The sequence below is a fragment of the Chinchilla lanigera genome, unplaced genomic scaffold (assembly GCF_000276665.1).
Source record: "Chinchilla lanigera isolate Chin_1 unplaced genomic scaffold, ChiLan1.0 scaffold00118, whole genome shotgun sequence".
Classification (NCBI taxonomy): domain Eukaryota; kingdom Metazoa; phylum Chordata; class Mammalia; order Rodentia; family Chinchillidae; genus Chinchilla; species Chinchilla lanigera.
In genome coordinates, this window is record NW_004955519.1 from 34980 (window position 1) to 60612 (window position 25633).

A 25633-nucleotide genomic window follows, 5' to 3' on the forward strand; every position below is an offset into this window, starting at 1 on the left:
TAACTCCTTGTTAGCAATCAGCAGAAGTTGTTCGCTTCTTTTCCTGCTGCTCTCCTACTTAACATACTACATTTTAGCTATGCTTCCTTGATGTTCCTCAAATTTTTCAGACATGTCTCCTTCTTTAGAGCCTTGACCTTGGGCATTTTTCCTCCTCAGAACGCATCTCTATCTGTATTTGCATGGTTAGTAATCACATCCTTCAGGTTTTTGCTCACATGTCACCTTTCATATGAAACTTGACTTGATTTCCTTCTTTAAAATTGTTCACCCCTTTCCCACACATTGCTTTCTGGATCTCCTCTACTCTTTTTTACATAACACCTGTGATTTCCAGCATTTGTGTATATTCTGCTTTTAAGTTATGTTTATTGTCTGTTCCTCCTCTCTTGCATATTAGTGCCATAAGAGTGGGATTTTGTCTCTTTTGCTGCTTAATATATCTGAAGAACCTTCAGTCATGTCTCACATATAGTAGGTTACAAACATTTGTAAATGAATACATGAAAGTTAATGGGCTACAATACTTGATGAGATCAAAGAAGTGTATTAAAAGTAAGAAGGTAGAAGTTAAGTATAGGAGTTTGTGGTCACAGGTGGACCCTCAGAATATAGCAATAAACAAAGCATAAAACCTCCTGCCCTTATGGGTCTTACCTCTAATTTGAGAAATGTTTCATAAGCTATTTCAATAGAACATGTGTTGTATTTGGTAGTTCTGCAGGATTAGGAGAGCAGAGGTGGACATTTTAGATAGGTTGGTCAGTAGGTTCTTGCTGAGAAGGTGCCATCTGAATGAAGAGCTGAAGGAAAAGAGAGGGAACCATGAAGCTACTAAGAATAAGAATATTCCAAGCAGAGAAATAACACAGATAAATGATGAGACTGGTGTGAGAGTTAGTGGGATACTAGGAGAATCATATTGTAGGTAGGTAAGAAGAGAGGCCAAAAGAGCATTCTTTACTAGCTACCATCTAGAATAGAACCATTTTTATCTCACAGTAAGAGAATAATCCTCTGTGTATTTTAGCTGTGTCTTTTGCAAATAATTACACTTCAGAAGTCATTCAAGAAATGAAAACATTTAAAAGTACCTTATATCCTTAACTTTTGTGGACAGAAGAGGGAACTGTTTTGTCAATTACCTAAATCTGACCCTGTCTCAAATGAAAAAATAAAGAAGTGTGATGGCACATGCCTGTAATCCCAGCACTCTAGAAAGCTGAGGCAGGAAGATTAAAAGATTGAGCCAAAGCTAGGCAATTTAGCAAGAACCTATCTCAGAATAAAAAAATACAGAAGGGCTCAGATGTAGATCAGTGAGAAAGTCCTGGGTTCAATTCCCAGTATCACAAAATGCATACAAACAAATAAATACATTTTTCTAAAAGGGGATCTAGAGATGTACCTTAGTGAAAGAGTGCCTCTGGGCTCAATCCAAAGTACCACCAAAATATAAAACCAGGAGCTTATTTACTATTCTTAGATGATTCCTTGATATGTTTTTTCCTTTAAAAAAGTTCTTGCTGTTGAATACTATGCTGGAAATAATAACATGGGTAAGATGTAATTAATGCCTCTCTCAGTTTCATGGAAGAGTGTATACCTCAATAGTGGTTTCATGAGTGAAAATGAGAGTAGCCCTGTTGAGGTGGGGCCTGAAAGTGGACAATGTTTAGTAGGGAAGCATTCAAGAGGGCCAGGAGAGCTAGGTTTTGAAGGGGATGAGTTGGGGGTGGCCAGGCTGTTTTTAGGGTAGGGTATTCCAAGGAGGTTGCTATCAGACTGATTGCTTAGGTTTAAAATCCAGCCTTGATAATTGGGGCTGTAGTCTTAGAGAAGTATATACTGTATCAGTTTTCTTATCCACATAGAGGGAATAATAATTGCATTGGCCTCGTAGCATTCTTGTAAGGACTAAATGAATATATGTAAAACTAAAACAGTACCTGGCATATAATAAAATTTTAAGGTTTACTTTTGGTGTTATTATTCCAGAGAGGAGGGTAATTGCAGGTTATGGGTTTTGATTTGAATTGTGAGTAAGTGGAAGGGATGAATCTTGAGCAGTGCTTCTCAATTTTGGGTACACATTAGAACTTTTGGAGAATTAAAACATGCTGTTGGCCGGGGATCTAGCTCAGTGGCATAAGTGCCTGCCTGGCAAACACAAGGTCCTGAGTTTGATTCCCGGTACCAAAAACAAAACAAAACAAAACATGCTGTTACCTGTGCCCCACCCTATACCAGTTCAGTTAGAGTCTCTGATGGCATGGCCCCAGGTGATTCTAATGTTCAGTAGAGGTAAAAACCTATGTCCAGAACTATTTCTAGGCTTCTGGCTTGGGTTACTGGGTTACTGTGATGGTACCTTTTACTAGCATGAAAAGCTGATTGAAAGAAAACATGTTGCTTCTGGACATAGTATTTGGGTTTTCTGAGAATCCTGTCACCATTTAGATACTTCCATATTTTGTAACTAAGGAGTGCCGGTCGGGGGTAGTGTGGTGCATAGTACTGGAAATTGAACCCCGGGTGTTCACACTCAGCTACAACCTCAGTTCTTTTTCTTTTATATTGAGACAGTCTCACTAAGTCACTGAGTTGCCCAGGCTGGGATGAACTCTGATCCTTCTGCCTTAGTCTTTAAGAGTGCTGAAATTACAGACATGTACTACCATGCCCAGCTGGGAATGCTGTTTTAATACTGATTTCTGAGTATTGGCTATCATTCATATTATGTGACTTTCATGTTTTTATGTCTGAATTTTATACTTCGAGTGTCTTAGAATATTATATGTTGCTTCCCTTTCTACTTAACCATAATCAACACACACTTCTATTATTTGCATATTTATTAGGGTTGTCTGATTTTCTCTTTTAAACTTTCTTCTTCATTGTTCTCTGCTGTCTCCAACCTCTACTGCCAACACCACTAGAATGTAAGCACCACCAGAGCAGGAATCGTTGATATTTTTGTCCACCAGTGAATCTTAAATTGTTACATAGTAGATGAATTATGTTTTTTGAATGAATGAATGGATGGGTCAGGCTGGTTTTGTTTCCTTCTAGGTCCTTGGCTGTACTGTAGAATAAAAATGAGATGTTGAAGAACAGATTTGTGGATCTGTGAGAACTCCTTTCTTCCTTTATTAGTTAACAAAATGAAAATAATGAAGTATTATTTATGATTACCAAGACTTGTAAGATAATACACTTGAGAAAATGGTTCTTAATGCATATTAACATTGAAAAAACTTTTAAATATTTCTGTAGGAACCACCAAGGCCACCTGTAAATAATTTTAAGGTGGGGATGAAACTGGAAGCTACTGACAGAAAGAACCCATATTTCATCTGCCCAGCAACAGTTGGAGATGTTAAAAGAGATGAAGTTTACATCACATTTGATGGTTGGAGTGGAGCATTTGATTACTGGTGCAAGTATGATTCTAGAGAAATTTTCCCAGTTGGGTGGTGTTGCCTGACAGGAGATGTATTACAACCACCAGGGAATAAGGGTAAGCTAAAAAGTAACTACATGTTCTTTTATATTAATGAAGTTAGAACTGATTGCTTTTGCTGGCATTATGGTTAGCTTTGATGATATTAAGACTTCGTGGCCAACTAGAGGGTCAGGTAGAACAGCAAGAGCATTATCTGGGTTAGAACCCAAGGCAAAGGAAGATTATGATTAGAATTCTTGAGGGCTACTTCAGTGTCATAGATTAAGTTCTATTCCATCCTGGAGAAAATGGACAAAATTGAAAGTCACATTTGGATCAAGGAAGCCTTGTTGGCTTTAAGCATTGGGCAGGGTGGTGGGCAGCTACCTTTATAATTACTATTCTGAGACACAGGTGAGTGATAGAGTACATGCTTATGTGAAGCCCTGGGTTTGATTTCTAGTACCCAAAAAGAAAACAGAAAATTTACACTTGGTATTCCATTGTCTATATCTCTAGGATAATTTTTTAAAGGTTGGACATAACAAACTGTTAAAAACATAGTTTGACATGAACCTGGTTCTATTTTCAAATTAAATCAATACTTTATTAATTTTAAGTAAAATCAATATGTAGAATGACTCTTTGGAAGCCATTGTAGATATCTGTGTCATTTTAGTTATGATAGTGTTTATCAGTTGTTAATGCTGTTTCCTGAATTGAACACTGTACTATGACTATCTAGATCAGTGGTGGTGAACCTATGACTTGTGTGCTGCCGCAGGCTCTTTGTATCACTGAGCCTACAATAAATGTTCTGAGCATGTTTTGAGGTAGGACGGGCTAAATTATGGTGTTCACAAGGTAGGTGTATTAAATGCATTTTGACTTACAATTGTATTTTTAATATTCAGTGGGTTTGTGAGGACATAACCCATCATAAATTGAAGAGCATCTGTATTCCCATGTAAAATATATTCTTACAAATTGAAATTTAATTCTGCATTCAATTTCAACATGTGGCTAATCTGTGTTTTATAAGGTGCTTATAGTATTTACAGATTTATGTTTTTTAAACTAGATGATATGATGATTATCTTCATGCATACCTCTATTTCTATACGGTAGTTTTGCTTGGGTTGGCTGTGTGTGTTTTTAAGTCTGAGAGATGGTCTTTCAGAAGAGTATAACCATTTCTACCATTCTCAGAAGTAGGTAAAAGTGATTTGTTCCTACTCTTAGCCAACCTTGAGAGTTATCTTTATTGTTATTTAGTTATTTTTAAATATTTCATTTCATAGGTTACTAGTAAATTTGCATCTTTTTCTTTCCATGTATTTTGCCTATTAATATTTCTGTATAATTTGCCTGCTAATCACCTTTTCCTATTTTTTCTCTTAGTGTTCCTTTTTTATTGATTCATTGCTTCATATATTGCCTATATCAATCTTTTATCATAAAAGTAAATTTTTTTTTCAGTCACTTGCTTTTTTATGTTTTTGTAGTCTTGTAACTTGTAGAAATATTTATTGAATATGAAGTAATTTAAGTGGCTTAAAGTTGAATAATTTCAAAAGATACATGTAGTATTAAATTGAGTTTTATAAGTTAAAACATCTATGTTCATATTTTGAATATTTCTTACCACTGGAAATGTTTTTCAGTCTTTAAATAATTGCTTTTCCTTATTTTTTTAGGACATAGCACTTAAAACTCTGTAAAATAATTAAATGGCTAAAGATACTCAGTTGCATACTTTCTTGAAGAAATGTATTTAGGTATCCATGAATGGTATTTGAATTTTCTTTAAAACTTCTTAAAAAAATTTTTTTAACTGGATAAACATTTCTATAATCAGAAACAGTGAAATTATCATTAGAGTTATTAGTGGTAGAAAACCCCACTGAAAAGCATACTTGCACACAAAATCGAGCAAACAATGGGCCTTTTTTGCTTCTTATTTATTAGACTTTCCTTTCTTAGTTCTTGTTATGTCCCCTACAGTTATTTAGAGCTCTTAAATTGTGGTTGATGCTGTCACAGTTGATCAGATTTGATGTCTGCTGAGAAAAAGGAAAGAAGCTTATGTGTTGTATTCTTGCCAACTTGGAGAAAGAGGCTGAGTCAGATATCTTAGTTTCCTCTGAATAACGATATGAATTTAGTAATACCCTCTGAGCTACTGTTTGTTGTTGTTACTGTTGTTGTTGTTGTTTTCTTCAACTGCCCTTCCCATGTTTCTAGCATACAGTCACTGGAATTTATAGCCAGTCATTCCACATATTGTATACATGAAAGAGCAAGATACGATAATATTGCACCTTAGAATCAAATCTGGAACCACTCTTACTTTGAAAAGCTATGGAAGATTTAAAGCTAATTGAAGCTTGGGGCTGGGGATTTAGCTCAGCGGCAAAAGCGCCTGCCTGGCAAGCGCAAGGTCGTGAGTTCAGTTCCCGGTACTGGAGAAAAACCAAAAAAAAAAAAAGCTAATTGAAGCTTAGAACCAATGGATATTTTATTTATGAATAATAAATGTAGATTTTTAGTCTTTTGTGAAATTGGGGGATTCAGAGCAGAAGATTCTTTTTAAAACATTCCCAATATTAATTTTTTCTAAGATTATGGGATATTCAAGGCTTGTAAAAAATTGTTATGTTGTGAACCATTCTACTTTACTTTAAAGGTACTTGAATAATTTTCAATGTATACATTAAAATTTAAACTTACTCGTTTTAAGTTTAGCTTCAGGTTTATATAGCATTAATCGTAAATTAATGACTTACACTGCTATGAAGTGTCCTTTTGTAATGTAATTCTTTTAACAATGTGACCTTACAGACCAGGAAGGAGAGTAGGCAGCAAACTTCCAGATGCTTTGAGTATAAAGTTGCAGGATCCCAAGGGTATCTAGGAATTCCTGTGGTCCAAAAGGAGCCATGGAGGAGGGGAAAACCTAAAGTCAGAGAGATATAGCCAAACATTCTTGTTCAGTGGCATTGTAAGCATTCAGTGACTATCTTAACTCTTTTCTTGATACAACCAACTCTTTAGTTTATTGAGTTTTCCACCCTCCTTCCTCTGATGGATACAGCTTTAATTTAGAAATCGAATGTAGTAGTAACATGGCATTTTCTTCACAGCTTTGCAAACACATTTCTGATACTGAATATTTGATAGACCTACTTAGCAAATCAGATTTTCTTCACTGCCAATTCAGACATAATTTTACAAACAGAAATTTTCTTAAGATTAAAGTAAAAGAAAAATTTCATAAATCTTAAACGTAAGCTTATTTTATACTGGTTTGTGTGTGTGCAGGTGTATGTGTGGTTTAGTTTAATTTTAAAGGAATGGATTTTAAAATCTAGACTTTGGATCTTTTAAAAATGTAACTGTCACTTCATGTGTAACAGACTTACTTTGAACAACTCCTTACATACAGCATTTTCCTTTTAACTGCTTTTCAATATTTGTCTTTTGGGAAGTATTTCAGTTTTCATTGAGCAAAAAAGAAATAGTCTACTCTTGGCCCCTGCCCCTTTCTCATTTTTACCCCTACAAAATTAGAAATTATGCCCTTTTTTCCCTCTATGTTCAGAAACACACAAAAGGAGTATATGGATTCCATAACTTGCGCTTTACCTTTCTAAATTTCGAAATTAAAATTTTATGGGCATATCTTCACCAATTTTTTATTTTTGTAGGAATGTATATGTTTGGTTTAAAAAAAACATAAAGCTGCACTTTTCATTTCTGTGTTATAGTAGGTCAGAAGTGGCAGAGCTATATAACCAAGACTGTAAAAAGTTCAAGGTGTGTTAGTTCTTCTAGAGGGCTTCTAAATAAATGCTGAAGTATTCATACAGATTTTTGTCCTTAATGTATTTTATAATAAAATACGGACTAATATATTTAGTATTTTCAGTACTCTTCTTATTTGGTATACATGAAATGGCTAGAAATGCTATTCATCCAAATATTTCATGTAAAAACCATAAAATTTAAAATAATTTTCTGTTTTCATATGAACAGCTTGGAATAAATGTTTTGCTTGTACAACGAGATGGCTATTATGATGCAGAGAAATATCTTTTAAAAAAGCAAATGTCTTCTCTTTGCTTAAAATATTTCAACTGGTTACTGTACTACAATAATTGAAAGCAGAGCCTGGTTCAGTTTTTGGTTCAGTTCTATGATACATTTTAACAAGTCCTCTTGAGACTATTAAAATGTCTTGGTTTTCAGTACATGTGACCCAGGAGGGATAACTTTGTCTATAGATGTGATGGGTTGGCAGTTAGATCTTGGCATGTCTTTCCAGATTCTCTGACCCAGGGTAACCTTTGGTCCTTGTCTAAGGCAGGAGTGAAGGAAGTTTGAGCAGGTGACTGATGATCACTGTCTCTGCAGGCCACAGACAATATGCGAATTACTTTAGCAGTCCCTTTAGTCCCTCCTCCTACTCCTCCCCCCTTTAAACCAACAAATGCAAATAGCTTCATCCCTATTTGCTAGAAATTCAGGCTTGCTTGGGCAACATGGGCTTTGTTGTTGACTGGCTTTCTCCAGAATTGCAGTTTTATTCCTGGTAAGGAGCAAGGCCATCAAGTGAAACTTAAATCAACTTAATGGTAAATACAGCAGCAACATCTTTCTCTAGGATATTTATAAAGGTAGGAATTACAGCAGAAGTTTTTTATATTATAATTGAGGTGTGGTAAAAGAAATTCATTGTCTGCTTTGTTAGCTTTTGTATATTGAATATTCTAGTAATTTCTGTTAACTTAGAAAATCGTACATTTTCCCTAAATATTACTTACTGAAACTATTGGCACTGTTGTTTAGACATTCACTTCAAAAATTTGTTTTATGGTATAGGGAAAAATCAGTCTTTGGTTATTTCTACCATAAAAAATGTTTTTTTCATTTTTAAAAAAAGAACAACTCTGTTGTAAGGCAGATTTGGTTATTTAAATCACCACTTTGTAATGAAAGTTCTCAATTTCTAAAAATTATTTTTTAAGAATATGACATTAAATGATTTTTCACTGGTATTGGATTGAGCTTCCTAAAAGTATTTAATTGTACAGAAATGGGAATAACATTTTACTAATTAAATATTACACCAGTGCAGTTAATGTATTTTTGTGGTAATTGTAGCAATGATTGCTGTGATTGTTTTAAACAGCATAATAGAAGTCATTCTGTAGAAATCATTTAGGAATAAAAAAGATATGGTGCAAAAAATCAAATGGCCTTTAAAAACTCATGTTAGATGAATTATGACTCGACCTAAAACAACTGAAATTGCTTCCTTTTGTGTGAACTTTCTTCTGGAAATATTCAAGGTTATGGAGATTATAATCTTCTTTAAAAATGTCAAGCATACATGAGTGGCAGTTGTGAAATAAAAGTCTTCATTGAAAATACCCTCCCCCTCTCCCCAATGAAGCTGAAAGGAGTAGTTTATAGAGCTTTTGTGGTCACAAGTAGAAAACAGATAATGTTTTTAAAACAAGACTTATAAAGCCCTTCCAAATTCTGATTGTGATTTCTAGCTGCTTCTTGCATTTTTATGATTTCTTTTCTAGGCTGAATACTTATGAGATGAAATTTTGGAACAGGATAGGAAAACCGTGTAAATTTTACTAAGTTAGATTTTCTGGTTTTAATTTAGCGTATATGCCAAGAAACAAAGGCACTGCTGCTTTGGTATGCAGATAGAAAAACAACTTTAGTTGGACTTTCATATTTTATTAGAGATCTGCCCTTTGACTTTTGAGTTACGTTTGGGAAATTTTTCCCAACTGTTTTCAAGTTTTCAGTAACTTTAAATGTTTAAATGTTTCGTGCATTTAAAGTATTTTTATAAGGTATATGATGAGTTTCTTCCTTTAATCTGTTTATCCTAGATCTCCAAGCCCAGTTTTACAATAAGAATTGATCAAAGATATTAGTCTTTTAAAATTTATTTGGTTTGGGTTTAGGTGTCCAGACATAATTTTTTTTTTTTTTTTTTTTTTTTTTTGGTTTTTCTCCGGTACCGGGAACCAAACTCACGACCTTGCGCTTGCCAGGCAGGCGCTTTTGCCGCTGAGCTAAATCCCCAGCCCCAGTGTGGTTTTTTTTTTTTTTTTTTGGCAGACATAATTTTTAAAAACCTATTGGAAAAGACATACCAGCACATCCCAAATGTAAATGCTTGGTCAGACCACCAAAACCAAACACTTTTAAATGAAATAATTTTCTGAATGAATCATTTCTTTCATTTTGTGTAGGAGTTTTTTTCTTCTGTGTTTAAGGTATTTTTAATACTGTAAAACTGATTCTTAGTGTTGGAACGGAAGTCTACACAGATCATCACCAATCTCAAGGATGGTGGAGGAGCTAAGGCAACAGGAGGGACTTCTTTATGCTGTTGCATTCCTATGTTGTGGTTGGTAGATAAGTGGGGAACTGAAGTAAGCCCTCAGGTCAGAACTGGGAAGTTGGTGCAAGGTTAAATAAGGCTTAAAATACGGAAAGACAGGTTCATTTTCCATAAAAACTGGGAGAGTTGCCACTAAAACTTAGAAACCTTGTTTTCCTTTGTAATTTCATCCTTTTTTAATTGTGGCAGTTAGTTTGTCAAACCAACCTTTAAAAATGAAAGGAGTGGGAAGGGAAAGGGGCTTTTAAGTTTGTTTCATACATAGAAGGAAAGTGGGCAATTAAGTGAAAACGTAGTGCCTTAGAGAGGTCTTTAATTGGTGATACAAGGAAGAGTGTATGTAGACATCTGCGGGAGGCAGGATTGAGGTCTGTGTAGGAGGTATCTGACACTGACAGTCTATTACTTGGACAATACTGATGCTTTTTCCTTTATGTTCTGAGTCAGCTTCTCTGAAAATTTTCTGCCTGGAGTATTGAGATGATCCACTCTAATTCTGAATTTGCTGGAGTCGGAGCTGCAGATTATGTTTTACTTGTATGGTTTCTAAACCTCACTGCTGGCATGTGATGAACCTGAATGAGTATTTCTAATGTTATATTTAGTGAATTGACGAGAGGTACCTCAGTATCCTCAGAGGGTTCCAGGACCCCCTGGGGATCCCAAAATCCAAGGATGCTTAAAATCCCTTACATAAAATGCTATGTTATTTGCATGTGCACAGTGCTCAATATATTTTAAATAGTCTCTAGGTTACTTGTAATACTTATTGGAATGTATATGCTATGTAAATAGTTGGTATGTTGTATTTAGGGAAAATGACAAGAAAAAAGTCTGTACATGTTCAGTAGAAATGGAATTTTTTTCAAGTATTTTAAAACCTTACTTGGTTGAATCCATGATTTTGAAACCTAATGCAAAGAGCCAAAACTATGCTACTTGAAAGGTTGTATGACTTTTTATCTAAGTAGAATATTATGCCTGTATCAGAGTATTTGTTTTCATTAGAGACATCTAAATATTTAGAGTGACTGGCTATATTGTTATTTAAAAATGTGGCTAAGTTGTTTATCTTTGTTGGGCATTTTGTATTTTTAATGACAACATTGGTATTTATTGTACAACATTTGGAAAATAAGGCTAAGTAATATGGAAAATCTAAAAATTACTTGTATTTCTTTCTTCTGGAGATAATCATTGCTAATATTTTAGTATGTAAGCCTTTAAGATATTTTAATTTAAAAATTTGAAACATTAAACTGTGTGGTGGCACAAGCCTATAATCTCAGCACTCTGGGACACTGAGACAAGAGAATCTCAAATTCAAGCCCAGTCTAGGCTACTTGGTGACTTAGCAAGACCCTGTCTCAAAATAAAATATAAAAAAAGTCTGGGCATATAGTTCAGTGCAAAGGCCCTACGCTCAAGAGGAAGAAAGGAAACATAAATTGCCAGTAGTCATTGAGACTAAGAACATTTCAAAAAGTGTATATTGTGCTCTGCTTCATGTATATAAAAGTATATTGGTTTGGTCCCATCTACCTGTATATTCTTACTCTGTTATTCTAGTAATTGATAGAATTATAATCTGATTGTAAGTGCTTGTAATACAGAAATTCTACTAGAAAATGTATAAAGAGCCAAGAAAATTTATCAGGAGGTGGTACTGCAGTATTTGGTGCTTTTTTACCCTTTTTTTGTTTTTGTTTTTGTTTTTGTTTTCTGGTACTGGGAATCGAACTCATGACCTGCTCTTGCCAGGCAGGCGCTGTGCCGCTGAGCTAAATCCCCAGCCCCTTTTTTTTTACTCTTAAAGGTGTATTTAGCTAAGAGAATTGAAAACTCAGTTGCTTTCACTCAGTTATAACCTTAATTATTTTGAAGTACAATTAAAACATTTTTTATATCTTAATAAAGCTCAGGGGACTAAACACTAGATTATTAAGAGTATGTCGATACTTGTTTTCAGCACTACTGTAAATTTTTTTCTTTGTGGTTTACATGTAAGTTTTCTCAAATTTGAACCTGAAAAACTTTTAACAAGATTATTTATTTCTGTTTTTTAAGTTTATAGAAGAAAATATTTTGATTGAAAGACGTCAAACTAGGGATCTAGCTTAGGGATAGAGTGCTAACCTAGCGTGTACAAAGTCCTGGGTTTGATTGCTAGTACTGCAAAAGAAATCTTTTCATTTTCCCTCTCAAATTAGAAATAATGCCCAGTTTAAGCAAAGAACATGGGCTTTTTGGCTGAGATAGTCCTGTATTTGAATCTTGGTTCTACCAGTTGTGGACTTGTGTGACACTAGATTGGCTAGTTATTTATCTTGCCGAGCCTCTATTTATTTATACTTAAAATGGAGATAATAGCTCTACACAGTGACACATGCTTATAATCACAGCATTCTGGGAGGCTGAGACAAGAGGATCACAAGTTCAAGACCAGCCTGAGCAATTTAGCAAGACCATGTCTTAAAATTAAAAAAAAAAAAAATCCAAGGCTGGGAATGTAGTTCATCAGGAAGGCCCCAGGTTTAATTCCCAGTAAAATACACACAGAAAAATACTTCACAAAATTATAAAGGTAAGTTTTAATAATATGGGCAAAGTCTCTGGCATATGTGAGGTACACAAATTTCTCTTCCTTTTTTAAATCCCCAGGGTTTTTTCCCCTTTAATGGTATTAAACAAAACTCACATAACATAAAATTTAAGATTAACTATTAATTCAGGTACACTTAGTACATTCGTGCTGTTTTGCCACCATTTACTTTCTCTGGTTCCAAAACATTTTCATCATCCTAAAGAAAACCCCATTAAACAGTTGTTTCCCCTTCTCTCTTTAACACATTCATGACTGGGCCATAATTCTTGTCACGCTGCTGGGCAGCTCTGATTTGAACATGTTACATTCCTGCTGGCTTGAACCGTAGGTGGTATGTGCATGACTATCCCATTGGGTGGCTTTTTATTAATTGTATTATTAAAAAGACCAATAAAAGCATTTAGATCTGTTTGTACCACCAGTAGTAGAAGCCATACAGTCATGTATGTGCCACTGGAGGTTCAGGCTAGCAACAACATGTTACCCACCAGCCTGTATTTTATCTCTGTATCTTTATCTGTTCAAGATATTTCATATAAATAAAATCATGCAATATGTCACATTGTGTCCAGCTTCATTCACTTAGCATGATATCAACATTCATGCATTTTGTAACACATCATTACTTAATTCTTTTTAACGTTTTTTTATTGGTACCTGTTTGCCTTACATAATGTTTACATTCCTTATGTGGAGCTGGTACATGCACATAACACATCTTAATTCATTTCTTCACCCTCTTTTCCTCTCCTCTCTCCCCTTTGCCTACATCTCTTGGTCCCCTTCCTATGTGGGAAAGATCAGTCTCTTCCTATTATCTTTTATTTTGCTCTTTCTTTGTAATTTGGGTTTCTCATACAAGAGAAACTATGATATATAAACTTGTGTGTCTCATTTATTTCACTTAACATGGTCTCAAGGTATATCCATTTTCCTACAAATGACTGGTTTATCTTCTTAAGAAAATTTCATAGACATACATTTCTTTATTTCTTTGTATGATTGTTTAAGGCAAGTTATGATCATTTCTCACTTACAGTGGTGACACACAGTTTCCTCTTTATCTTACATTAGAAGTGAGTTAAAAGAAAATGTTATGTAAACGTAAAGCACAGCTTGAGATGCTTTTTTGTTTGATATAGTCTCATTTGCCAGTTGTGAACTTCTGCTTGTGTTGTCTGTGCTGTTGGTGTCATTTATAAAAAGGAAAAATAAACAGCTTTGCCCGTTCTGAAGCACTTTCTGCATGTTTTCTTTTAGTCATTTCATAGTTTCAGATCTTAGGTTTTTAAGTCTTTGGTTCTTTTTTATTAGTATATGTTTACAGTATAGTATATGCAGTTTAAAATCATTTTGGGTAGTGGGTGCATCTATGTAATACAGTTTGATTTTTTTTCTTTTAAATCTCTTTCCTCTTTCCTCCTACCTACTTCCCTCCTCCTCTAAATCCCCCTTTTCCACTAGAGTTCTTGCTGACATTATTAATGTTATTGCATGTTTGTGACATACAATGTTTATATTCATTGATGTTATGTTCCTGTACATGGCATATCTTTATTCTACCTGGTTCCCTTTCCCCTCCCCCTCTCTTCTCACCAGGTGTCTCCCAGACCCCTTCCATTTCCAGGAGATCTGTCCTTGTGTTTCCTTCTGTTCATATTTTATTGTGTTCTTTGTACTATGCTTTACTCAAATGAGAGATACTGTATAGTATTTAAGCTTGTGTTTCTGATTTATTTCACTCAGTATATTTTCTAGGTGCATCCATTTTTTTAAAGATGGTTTGAATTTGTCCTTCCTTATAGGCAACTAGTATTCCATTATGCTTAGATACAGTGTCTTTATCCAGTCATTTGTTGGATATACAGGCAGCTTCCAGGATTTAGCCATTAGGAATTGCGCTGCTGTAAATACTGGTATGCGTATATCACTGTAGTATGATGTCTTTAGCTATTTGGGGAAGATACATAGATGGGGATAGCTGGGTCACATGGAATTCTAATTTTAGTTCATCGAGGAAACTCAGTACTGACTGCCATAATGGTTATACTAGTTTATATTCCAACCAACAGTGTAGGGGAGTTTCTTTTTCACCACAGCCACACCATTTGTTATTTTTTACTTGATTGCTATTTTTCTGTAAGATAGAATCTTAGCATTACTTTAATTTGGATTTAATGGCCAAAGATTTTGAATATTTTTTCATATATTTGTTGTCCATTTGCATTCCTTCTGAGAAGCATCTGTTCATTTTACTTGCCCATTTCTTGAAGTTCTGAGTTAGGTATTCACATAACAATTTTATTAAAGATGAGTGGCATATCCTTGTTTATTATTTCACATAACCTTTTCAGAAAATTTCTTAATTTTGACCACCGTGAGTGCACAGATCTAATGCTGATATAATTTTAACCTGTTTTAAACATTTTCTATTTGATGTAGTTTTAATACTAAATACAGTTTCAGCATCAATGATCATTTGTTTTTCATTTCAGTTAAATTAGTTTAGAAAGTATTCTGGATGGTAGGTATGTGGCAGTAAACAAAATTGAGTCATTGACTTTAAAAAGTTTGTTTTCTGCATTAGAATTTTTCATAAATAAAATTCACATATAAATTTTTTATTTTTTACTTTGCATATTCATGAAAATATTTTTATTGTGGTATTTTAAGGAAGTATTTGAAGCTACAGTTCTGATCCTTAAATGCCAAAATTCTTAGATCAATAATTGATTTCATTACTTTGTTATGTTCTATGAAATTACTATTTTATTTGCTGCAATTTAATTATTGTATGTAGAATGTACTAGTTTTGGTGATTTAGCACTGACTTGCAGTTTGAAAAATATTTTTTCTTTGTGGTACTGGAAATTGAATCCAGGGTCTTGAACATGCTAGGCAAGAGCTTTGTCACTTAGCTAAATCCTCAGACCTTACTGAATTTTATTTTTGAAATAGGGTCTTACTAAGTTACCTAGAACTGCATCAAATTGGCGCAGCCTCCCACATAGCTGGAGTTACAGGGGTGCACAACCATGCCCAGCTTGAAAATATTTTTTCATTCTCCAGTAATTTTGTTTTTTGTAGTAGTAGAAATCAAACCCAGGAATGATCAACTACTGAGCTACATATCCAGCCCACTTTTTTTTTCCTTTTGAGACAAGTCTTGCTAAGTTGCCCAGGCTGGCCTGCAATTTGTGATGTTCCTGTTCAGCCTCCCAAGTAGCTGGGATTACAGGCATGTGACACTGTACCTGGATTATCAGTAAATATTTCCTGAGGACCTCCTACACTTCTAAGTTCTGTCATAAACCAACCTGGTACAAGACCTTGAACCTAGGCCTAGAACCCAGTGTGTTATTCTTAATTCATGACATGAATTCATAGTTGGAGACTAGAACTGTAAAGTTGAACAGATTGCCAGGAGAATGAGGATATATTTTGATTTAGAAATTATGAAATGATAACAAGTAACCTCCAAAAGAATTTCTTTAAAATATACTTGGGAGAAGAGTAGCTTCTTCAGGGACAAATGCCGGCAAATTCAGGGAAAATGGAACAGTAAGGAAATTGAAATATTAATTATAGGTGATTCTTGCTATTGTGATAGTGGAGGGAAGAAACTGATTCAGAGGCTTCTACATATACCAGAATCAGAGTGAAAACTTCAAAATAAGGGATATGTGAAAGGCTGTAAGAGAGAGCATGGAGTTGGGAACCAAGTGATTAAAGACTATAAAGAAAGAGAATAATTAAAGCCATAATGTCCCAAAGGAATCCAGGAAGATAAATGTTGGGACGTAAGTAAAAGAGGTTTGGACTAATAAAAGTAGAGAGAACAAGATTGAAAATAGAAATTTTTTTAAGGTTGAGAAATGGGATGGTTAAGGTTACATTAATATTCACATGAAAATTGAAAGTTAAGTCATCTGCTGAATGAAGAGGAGGGAGAAGGAGATTACAACTTAATAGGGAAAAACGTTTTGCCATGGAAGCAAAGTTGGGAATCAGTGAGTCTCAATGAGTCACAACAATCAAATAAGGTTAGAAATTACAAAATCTTACAGGATTTCAGAGATCAGTAATATGGTAATGTGCTAACATAGGAGTGCTGGCAACCTAAAAACTAAGGACCACATCCAGCCCATTTATCTTATGAGCTAAGAATGATTTTTTATATTCCTAACTGGTTGTTTAAAAAAGAAAAACAAATGTGTGACAGAAACCATATGCGTGGCCTTCTAAATGTTTCAAAGCCTGAAATATTTACTATTTGGTCCTTTACAGATAAAAGATTGCTAACCTTTTTCTGTAGCGTGGAACCAAGGAAAGCAGATGAGAGTTGATAAGTCAGACATGATCCAAGATCACGAGATCATAAAGGAAGGTATACAGGTTAGAGGTGTTGGTGGAGGTAGACAATTGAGTGGAGAGTGAATAAGGAGTAAAGAAAAGCCTGAAGAAAATGAATGGGTTAGATGAAAATGGTGGGAGCTTATGGCTAGATACCTTAATGAGGATATAAGGCATGGTCAGTTGATTTTAAGCGAAGATAACCAGTAAGAACTGTGAAGGTAGAGAAAGGGGACATAACCCATTGTCTTGGAGATAGAACAACTCCAGAAATTGCCAAGCATAACTATTTCAAGGAGTAGCTGAAATCTTCAGTGGTAAGATCAGGATGATGAAGCATCAGTAGTATAATGATAAATCATGAAGATAATGATAGGAAGATTGTGTAAGAAGAAAGGATGTAAGATAGGTCACTGGAATTTTTGGAGAAAGTAGAACTGAGCCTGGAATGGAATGTAAGGAAAGGCTTATGTAAGTATAGTTGAATAACTTTTAAAGGTGGGCAGTGGACATGATGGTGGCAGTTAAGTGGTCCGTGTTTGCCCTGGCCCCTAAGGTAATAAGTAAAAGGTAGATTCAAAAGCTGCAGAAAAGGTGGAACATTCTGTACCAGGTCAGATTTACACCTACATAGACTCTGAATATAAGAAGAGCAAAGCAGTAGATTGTTTCAGGTGTAAAATGAAACCCTCAAACTTGATTTTTGCACAGGTATATAATAAACATTTCACTTATATGGCTCTTACTATAAAATTTTTTATGTGCCTGTAGTACTTTCTATATGTAAAGTTTATTCTTTGTAATAATGAATTATTAAGACATTAATACTATACATGTCTCTTTTTTGAACTGTGAACATAGACAAAAGTAACCTGGCAGGTAATTTTCACTCAAAGTATTAAAATCGTCTGGATTGGGCTACCAGGTAACTAGTACCCTCATATCACTTGGGCATGATAATAGCCTTTCTGTGACAGCATTAATGTACAGTTTGTATCATAGCATATGAAATTTTATTATTTGATATACATGTAAGAATATAATGAATCCAGCCTAAATATGTGTAATTTTATTTTTAAATTATACATCTATAAAGCTGCAAAAAATTTAAAAAAGGAATTAACTGTCCTCTGAAAGATGAATAAAGATCCCTAGGTAGTTGCTTTGCTGTTTTTCTATATTGATGTATAAGATGATTCCTATAAATGACATAATTGGGTAGTGTTTTCTGAAGGAAAGACTTCTTTTGCGCTAAGGAAAAAAGATGTGGAATGTAGTAAAAGGTAAATTGCCAGATATTTTTCCTGTGCTATGTCAAAATTACTAATTATTTAAATATCTCTTGATATTGTGATAGTGAGAGGAAGGAAGAAACAGATTCAGAAGCTTCTACATATACCAGGTAGATTTACTTAAACATCTCTTAAGTCAGTTTGTCATTAACTTAAACATCTCTTGAGTCATCATAAGAAGATAATGCCTTAATTATGTTATTTGCTTTAATTTTTTTGTTGTGTTTTTCTCAGTTCCTATTGCAAAGAATATAGAAAAAATAGAATCTTCCCCTTCTGACGCAACCCAGCATTCAATGCAGTCTCCACAGGAAACTGCTGTAATACTGCCAACACAACATCTCGGGAAATCGTCTCGAAATAAACCATCTGGACGTACTCAAGCCCCTAAGAAGGGCAGTTCTTATAAAAATATCGCAACAAAGAAAAAAGGTGAAAGCTCAGGAAAAAAGGTTAGTTATATCTCCTACTAATTTGTATGTAGGTCTCTATAGTGCCTTCTTTATGACATACAATTAGGAATTTACCAGCAATATGATTCTGCACTTTAGGAATGTATTAAGATCATATAGAGTTCTTTAAGGCCTTATATAGCTATTGAGAAATAGACATTTCTTTTCTTAGATAATTTGAAACTATTTATAATTTTCTTCAAAAGTACTGTGGATAGATACATTTATGTCCCAGCTAGTTAATTTAAAATTTATATACTTTTAAAAATGATTATACCATATTGGGGATTGAGTACCTCGCATGTGCATTCTATTGCTGCACCACATTCTATTGCTGCACCACATTCCTTGCCCCTTTTTACTTAGAAACATGGTATCGCTGAGTTACCCATGCTGACCTTCAGCTTACAGTCTTCCCGCCTCAGCGTCCCCAGGAGCTGGGATTACAAGACATGTGCCACTGTACCTGACTAAAATTCAGTGCACCTTAAAAATATATATGAATTGCATCTTACTGTACATAAACTACACTTCAGTAAACGATGGACAGGCAATCAACATAATGAGTTTAATAATGTTTGAGTGTTATGGTTTATATCTAGATGTCCCGGAAAGACTCAGGCCCATCTCTTTATGCAGAATGCATTTAGGCTACCTTTAAGAGTTGCCGAAGTCCTAATAGTTTCAGCATTGCTGAAAAGTCCAAGTCTAAAGTCTCTTCTGAGATTTAGAGCAAACTCTAATCTTCGAGCCCCTGTAAAAATGAAAAGAAAGTTAAATTTTGCAGACGTACAAAGGTATAGGGTAAATATTCCCATTCCAAAAGTAGAAAAGGGACAAGGAATGGGACCAAAGCAAATCCAAAATCTGTCAGAGCAAATATTAAACCCTGTAGTTCCATGTCCAGCACCTAGGGCAATCTGTGGCTGTATGTGTGAACTCCAAAGCACTTGGGTAGACCTGTCCCTACAGCACTGGTGGTCCTTGTATCCCTCAAAGCCTCTCTTTTGGGCTGGCCTTCGCTCACTCCTGGGACTTTCCACAGATGTTCCATATTCCTGGCTCTTCCAGCATCCTGGGGTCTCCACTGCATTGACTTCACTCTCACAGCTTCACAAACTTTCCTCTCAGGGGCCACTGCCTGGCCTCTCAGGCCTTTTTCTGAAATTTGGGTGGATGCTTCCCTGATGCCTAACTCTTGCATTCTGCATGTGCCTAAAACCAGCACCATGCAGATGGTGCCTGCTACTAGCAGGAGCAGTAGCTGAGCCCTTTTGCATCTTGCTGATGGTTGCAGTGACCTCTGAGTGGATGGCTGAGCACAATGAACCGATTTCTGAGGAATCAATTCCCATTCCCTAGTCTGCTGCCTTTCCAGAGCATGTTGCCCTAGGGCTCTCCTCTCAAAGCAGTCTTTAACCTTTGCAATTTTGAGCTTGCAAAAGAGTGGAATCCTGCTGGTTCTTGTGATCCCCTCAGGCCATCTTTTCTTTTGTCCTGTTCTAAACTGTTTTTGCTCTTTTTTTCCCTGCATGTATTCTCTGTAATTGAAGGGTTACTCACTCAATGAATTTTAAATACATAAAATCACTAATTTTAAATGTATTTTAACATACATGTACCTGTATCAGTTTACAGCAGTAAAACTACCACCCACATCAAGATGTTGAACAAAAATCTTACATATGAATGCCGTATAGTCTCTTAAATGTGAAATTTCTAACATCCTTATTTCTGCCTAATAAAAATGTTATTCTCCATTTCTAAACCTAAAGAGTTTCTACTACCTTTAAACACCTTTAACCTTTGTGTTTTACAAATATGAGTATCTTGGATCAGAATTTTGTTTTGTCTTTTACTCAGTTTGGATCTTATTAATTGGGAATTTAACCACTTTAAAATTCACTTCTATCTCTGTCAGTATATCTCTTCTGCAAATTTTAATGCTTCCGTGGTTTTTTACTTTGGCTAGTGTTTCTTGGTTTTTCACTTATTTTCAATTTCAGAAACTTAGAATATGTATAGTCTATTTTTGTCCACAACTTAATGACAAACTGACTTACGTGAACTACCATCTGATACAACAATTGCTGGTTTTCCCTATTCAGTATTTCAAATATATCTACACCTCTCCAACCAGTGCTTTGGAAATTTTCTCCTTACGTTATTATTATTATTATTATTAACAGTATAAACTTACTAGTTTTTTTTAGATGGAAATAAAACTGTGCCATTTTCACATTTTGCCAGGTTAACATTTAGAATGTCTTTACTGTACTTGTCCTGTCCACAGTGACAAAACACTTTCATCTAACATATATTTGGCTTAACAACATGAATTGTTATAATACATGACGAAAATAAAACAATATTTACTTGCCCATTACATGGAATATTTGACATGCACTTTGGAATTGAAAAGTTTAGATTTAGCTTACAAATCTACTTTGCTTTTAGGTTTATTACCCTCTATATAACAATTTTAGATACCATGTTTCTTAACTAGTTTTAACCATCAAATCTTTCATCTAGTTATCTGCTTACTCTTTTTAACTTTCCTGTTGGCTGTGGTAAGTCATTCAGCAAAATTTTCAGAGGAGACTTTTAATTAATATACTTTCCTAACCCGTTGATATCTAAAAAAGTCTTCCAGTTGCCTTCATACACAAATATTGACTTGGCAGGGTATGTAGTTCTTGATTTAAAATTTTCCCCTTAAAACTGTGTAGATGTTGTTTCATTGTCTTCTGGCATTTAGAATTGTAAGAGAAAAACCTGAGGTCACTGTGACTTTTGTCCCTTTATGGGTAACGTATTCTGTTGGAATACTTGCAAAACTTTCTCTTTATTATTGAAATTTTAAGAAGTCATAAGGATATGTTTGTTTCCTTCTCATGAAATTTTAAAGATACTCTGTGAGCCTTCTTCATTTGTAGGCCTACTTCATTCTTCAACTCTGGAAAGTTTTCTTCAGTTAGTTCCTTAATTATTATTTCAGCTTCATTTGCTTTCTTCTCTGTTTCAGGTATTCATATTATATGTAGATTTTATCTTCTGGACAAGCTCTCTACATATTTTTTTCCCTCCTTTTAATTTCTTTGCCCTTTTCCTCTGAATTCTGTGAGTTTGACTTGTTTCACATTTATTTCAGCAATTTTATTTTGTGACCAACCCTGCTAACATGTTTACTTTAAATGGAAAACCACAACCTCTTCTAAGTGTTCACATACCACCTGCTGTATAATTTAAGCCCACATGGGCAGTAAACTCTCTTATAAGATGTTTAATACTTTTTGGATGATCACGGTAGCGTGGTTCATCAATATGGAGAGGAAGCATTTTCTCACTTATTTCTGTTCCTTTCTTCTGAACTGTATGACCTTTTCAATGGCTCATCCCATTCACAAGCACTAAAGTTGAGAGAGAAAAAAAAAGAGAGCGTGGCGTTTTAATGCTAATCTTTCCAGCCACCAAGTTCTCCTCTGCACCATCTTTGCAGGCCCCAACTTTTCCTTTCTGGCCAAACTCAAAACTTTAAATCATTCTGCTCTGCTGTTTGCTCTTAATTTGCAGTGTAGAGCTGGATAAAAGACCCCAGCAGCTCCCAAAGCCACAGCCTGAATGTTTGGCTGCCTTGAAATTTCCTCCACTAGTTTAATAGTCCATTATCCTAAATCTCAGACTTCCACAAATTGATTGGACCCGAGTAAAGTGCAGACAAATTTTCTACCAGAACATAACACACAGGCCTGGAGTCCATCTGTCAGTGGAGTTGTTCTTCCCAACTTAAACCTCTTGAGCTTGGTCTTTTGCAGCTACATCACCACCAAGAATACTGTTTTCTGAGTTCTGACCAGAATCTCCTGTCAAATGTGGCTCAGGATCCTAGGGCTACTTCTCCAGCCAGCATCTCCAAACATTCCAAATTCTTCCTGCAAGCCAGTTCTAAAGGCTTCTGAACCACATGGTTAGGTAGCATCACAGAAACAACCCCACTCTGGTACCAAAATCTGTCTTACTTTCTACTTGTTTAGAAACAGTACCCTGCACTCACAAGTTAGAGGAGGCTTATTTTGGCTCATAGCTCATAGAGATTTCAGTCCAGAGTTGGCTGCTTCCAAGACAGGCCAGGATTGCAGAGGGCCATAAGCAGAGGAGAATCAGCTCATGGCATGGCAGTGGAAGCAGAGAGAGAGAGATGAAAGGAAGAGGGAAAGAGATAGACCCTTCCAGGCCATGCCCACAGTGACCCACTTCCTCCAACAAGGCTTCACCTCCCAAATCACATTTATCTATAAACTTATCTGTAGACTAATCCACTGGTAAGCATCGTGCCCCCATGATCCAGTCACCTCCAACCTCCAAATCACCCCCCATGAGCACATGAGGATTTTGGGGACATCTAAATATAAATCTGTCTTAATTTACTTTCCCATCACTGAGACACTGAGTTACATTCTACTTGATTCACCCAAAGAAAATACATCTAAAATCCAGAAATAATAGGAAAAAAAAGCAGCTAATTGAAGATGCACTGGAGAATGAATTGAAGCAGATAGATTTTGGTGGCAGACAAAGTACAATCTAAAGAAAGGGGTCTTATACAAAGTGAATTTCCATTTTTGTTGTTTTTAGCATTACTTTGTGTAATATGTGCCTATGTGTAACATATGCAGTGATGTTGATGGGAAGGCTACCATTTATCTGACATGAGGAAACTGACAATAGAATCCAGGAAAACTGTGGCTCCTGAAATCATTTGAGAGAGTGTAGAGAAGGGGAAAGAGCCAGAGAGGAGAGGAGACCTCCAAACCATCTAACAACATCTCTCCCGACCACTCATCTAAACATGTGGATAATACAGAGAACAGCTTAGCTAAAGCAAAAATTTTGCACTGAGACTGGAGTCAAGCCCAAGATCAGAATTTAAAGTAAACCAAGATAATTTTCTGTTAAAATATGAGAACACCCATGGGAGAAAAATAGAATCCAGAATCTACATAAATTAACATTGCTATTGTCTACAATATAGTCCACAAATGCCCAAAACACATAGTAAAATGAACACATTTATGACCTTGATGTTGGAACTAGCAAACAAAAATTTTGAAATGGCTATTAAAATTGTCCTTGATGAAGTTAAAAGCGCATACTTACACATAATTGCAGGGACTAAAAAAATAGGCTGTTGTAGCAGAGAAGCGGAAAGGATAGGAATGAGCCAAATGAAAATTCAAGTATTGAAAATCACTGTATACAATTAATAGGAATTGACTGGAGATGACAAAAGAAAGAGCAAGGGAACTGGTAGATAGAAATTATCCAATGTCAAGCACTGAGGTAAAATTAAAAAGACTGAGGAAGAAAAGAAATAGCATCAGGGACCTTTTAAGATACTAAAATTTAAGTAATATCAAAGATTGAACTCATATGTAGTTGGTGTCCAAAAAGAAAAAGAAACTGAGCAGAAAAAGTATTGAAGAAATAATATCTCAAAATTTTCCGGTTTCATGAGAGATAGCCATGTATAGAGACAATACACAACCAGAACAAACTAAAGTCTAAGCTAAGACGTATCAGAGTCAAACTGTGGAAAACCAGAGATAAAGAACAAATCTTAAAGAAAAGATTTCTTAGAGTCTTAGAATTTTCTTTATGTCATTCAGTTGTTCATTTAGTTTTATTCATATCCATTTCTGCATATTTCATTATTTTCTTTGCTATTATGAATGAAATCTTCCCTCAATACTTTCATATGAAACAACATAAAAATATAAATAAATTTGCTTTAAACAATTAAACTAAAGATATTTTTCATCCAAATCATATTAAGAGAATTCATCCCTGGAAACACTAGAAGAAATGCTAAAAGTAAGTTCATCAGACTTCAAAAAATGAGACCAGGTAGAAAATGCACATCCTCAAAAAGGAACTAATAGCTTTGAAAATGATAATCTCTGAGTAAATGCAAATGTTGTTGCTTTTTTCCTCATAATTTTTTATAATTATATGACTGTATCAATAATCATAATCCTCTAGAGCTTATATCATAAATAGATACAATATATAAAACCATTGTGGTATAATGGGCTCAGGTTTGGAATATGAATCTATATCTATTGCAAAGTTTCAGCATTTTATGTGACATGGTATAATATTAACTTTATATGTACTATAGAAGTTTAAAATGTACACTGTCATCTCTAGTGCATGATGTTAAAGAAATGCAAAAACGTACCATATAGCTAAAAAGCTAGTAGGTGGTCTGGTGTGCTGCCACACTCCTATAATCCCAGCGCTCTGAGAGGCGGAGGCAGAAGGATCACAAGTTTGGGTCCAGTCCAGTCAAGTTAACAATACTTGGTCTCAGTTTTAAAGAATGCTGGGGATATAATTCATTGTGAAGCCCTGTGTTAAATCCCCAGTACCATGTAACAAGAAAAAAGTAAAGCAAGACAAGAAGAAAATTACAGTGGAGTTCTGAGTGTTCAGAGAAAAAGAGAAAACACTAAAAAGAAGGAACAAAAGAACAAAATACGGAGAAAAACAAATACAAAACAAATAATAAAATGGTAGGCCCAGATGCAAATATAATAATAATTGCATTAGACATTAGTAGACTAAATTCTAATTAAAAGATTATGACATGGATTTTTAAAAGACTCAAATATATCCTGTGTACAAGAGATGCATTTTAAAAGGACTGAATCTCACCACTGTTGAGGTTAATTGGATTAAATTTCAGCAGCATTGCCTTCTAGTGATGGCGGACTTGTGCCACGCATGCCACAGTGGGCTGTGTGTAGTATCACAAGCTCTGAAAGTTTCACTATTGCTTCCTTAGATATTCATCCATCTAATATCAGTATTTATACCATTTCTGTTTTGTTTCAAATGATGTTACTGATGGAACAAAGTAACAGTACCATCCTGATTTTAAAATATTTATAAATAGTGGTATTTATACAGTCATTCAAAATTTATAAAATAAGTTAATCTGTATTTTAAGTATATAATTATAAACATTGAAAAATCAAGCAGATTATTCTAATG

The 25633-nt window shown here is 34.9% G+C and overlaps 1 protein-coding gene across 2 annotated transcripts in view; it reads left to right on the forward strand.

Moving 5' to 3' along the window:
• Scml2 (sex comb on midleg-like 2 (Drosophila)) overlaps positions 1-25633 on the forward strand; it is a gene marked incomplete at its 5' end in the record, with an annotated part of 67388 nt that overhangs the window by 18141 nt on the left and 23614 nt on the right. Inside the window, 3 exon segments of one of the 2 annotated variants that reach the window (XM_005409124.2) lie at positions 3277-3520; positions 18194-18238; positions 18363-18580. In XM_005409124.2, coding sequence (XP_005409181.2) covers positions 3277-3520; positions 18194-18238; positions 18363-18580 — 507 coding nt within the window. 2 annotated transcript variants of the gene reach the window in all.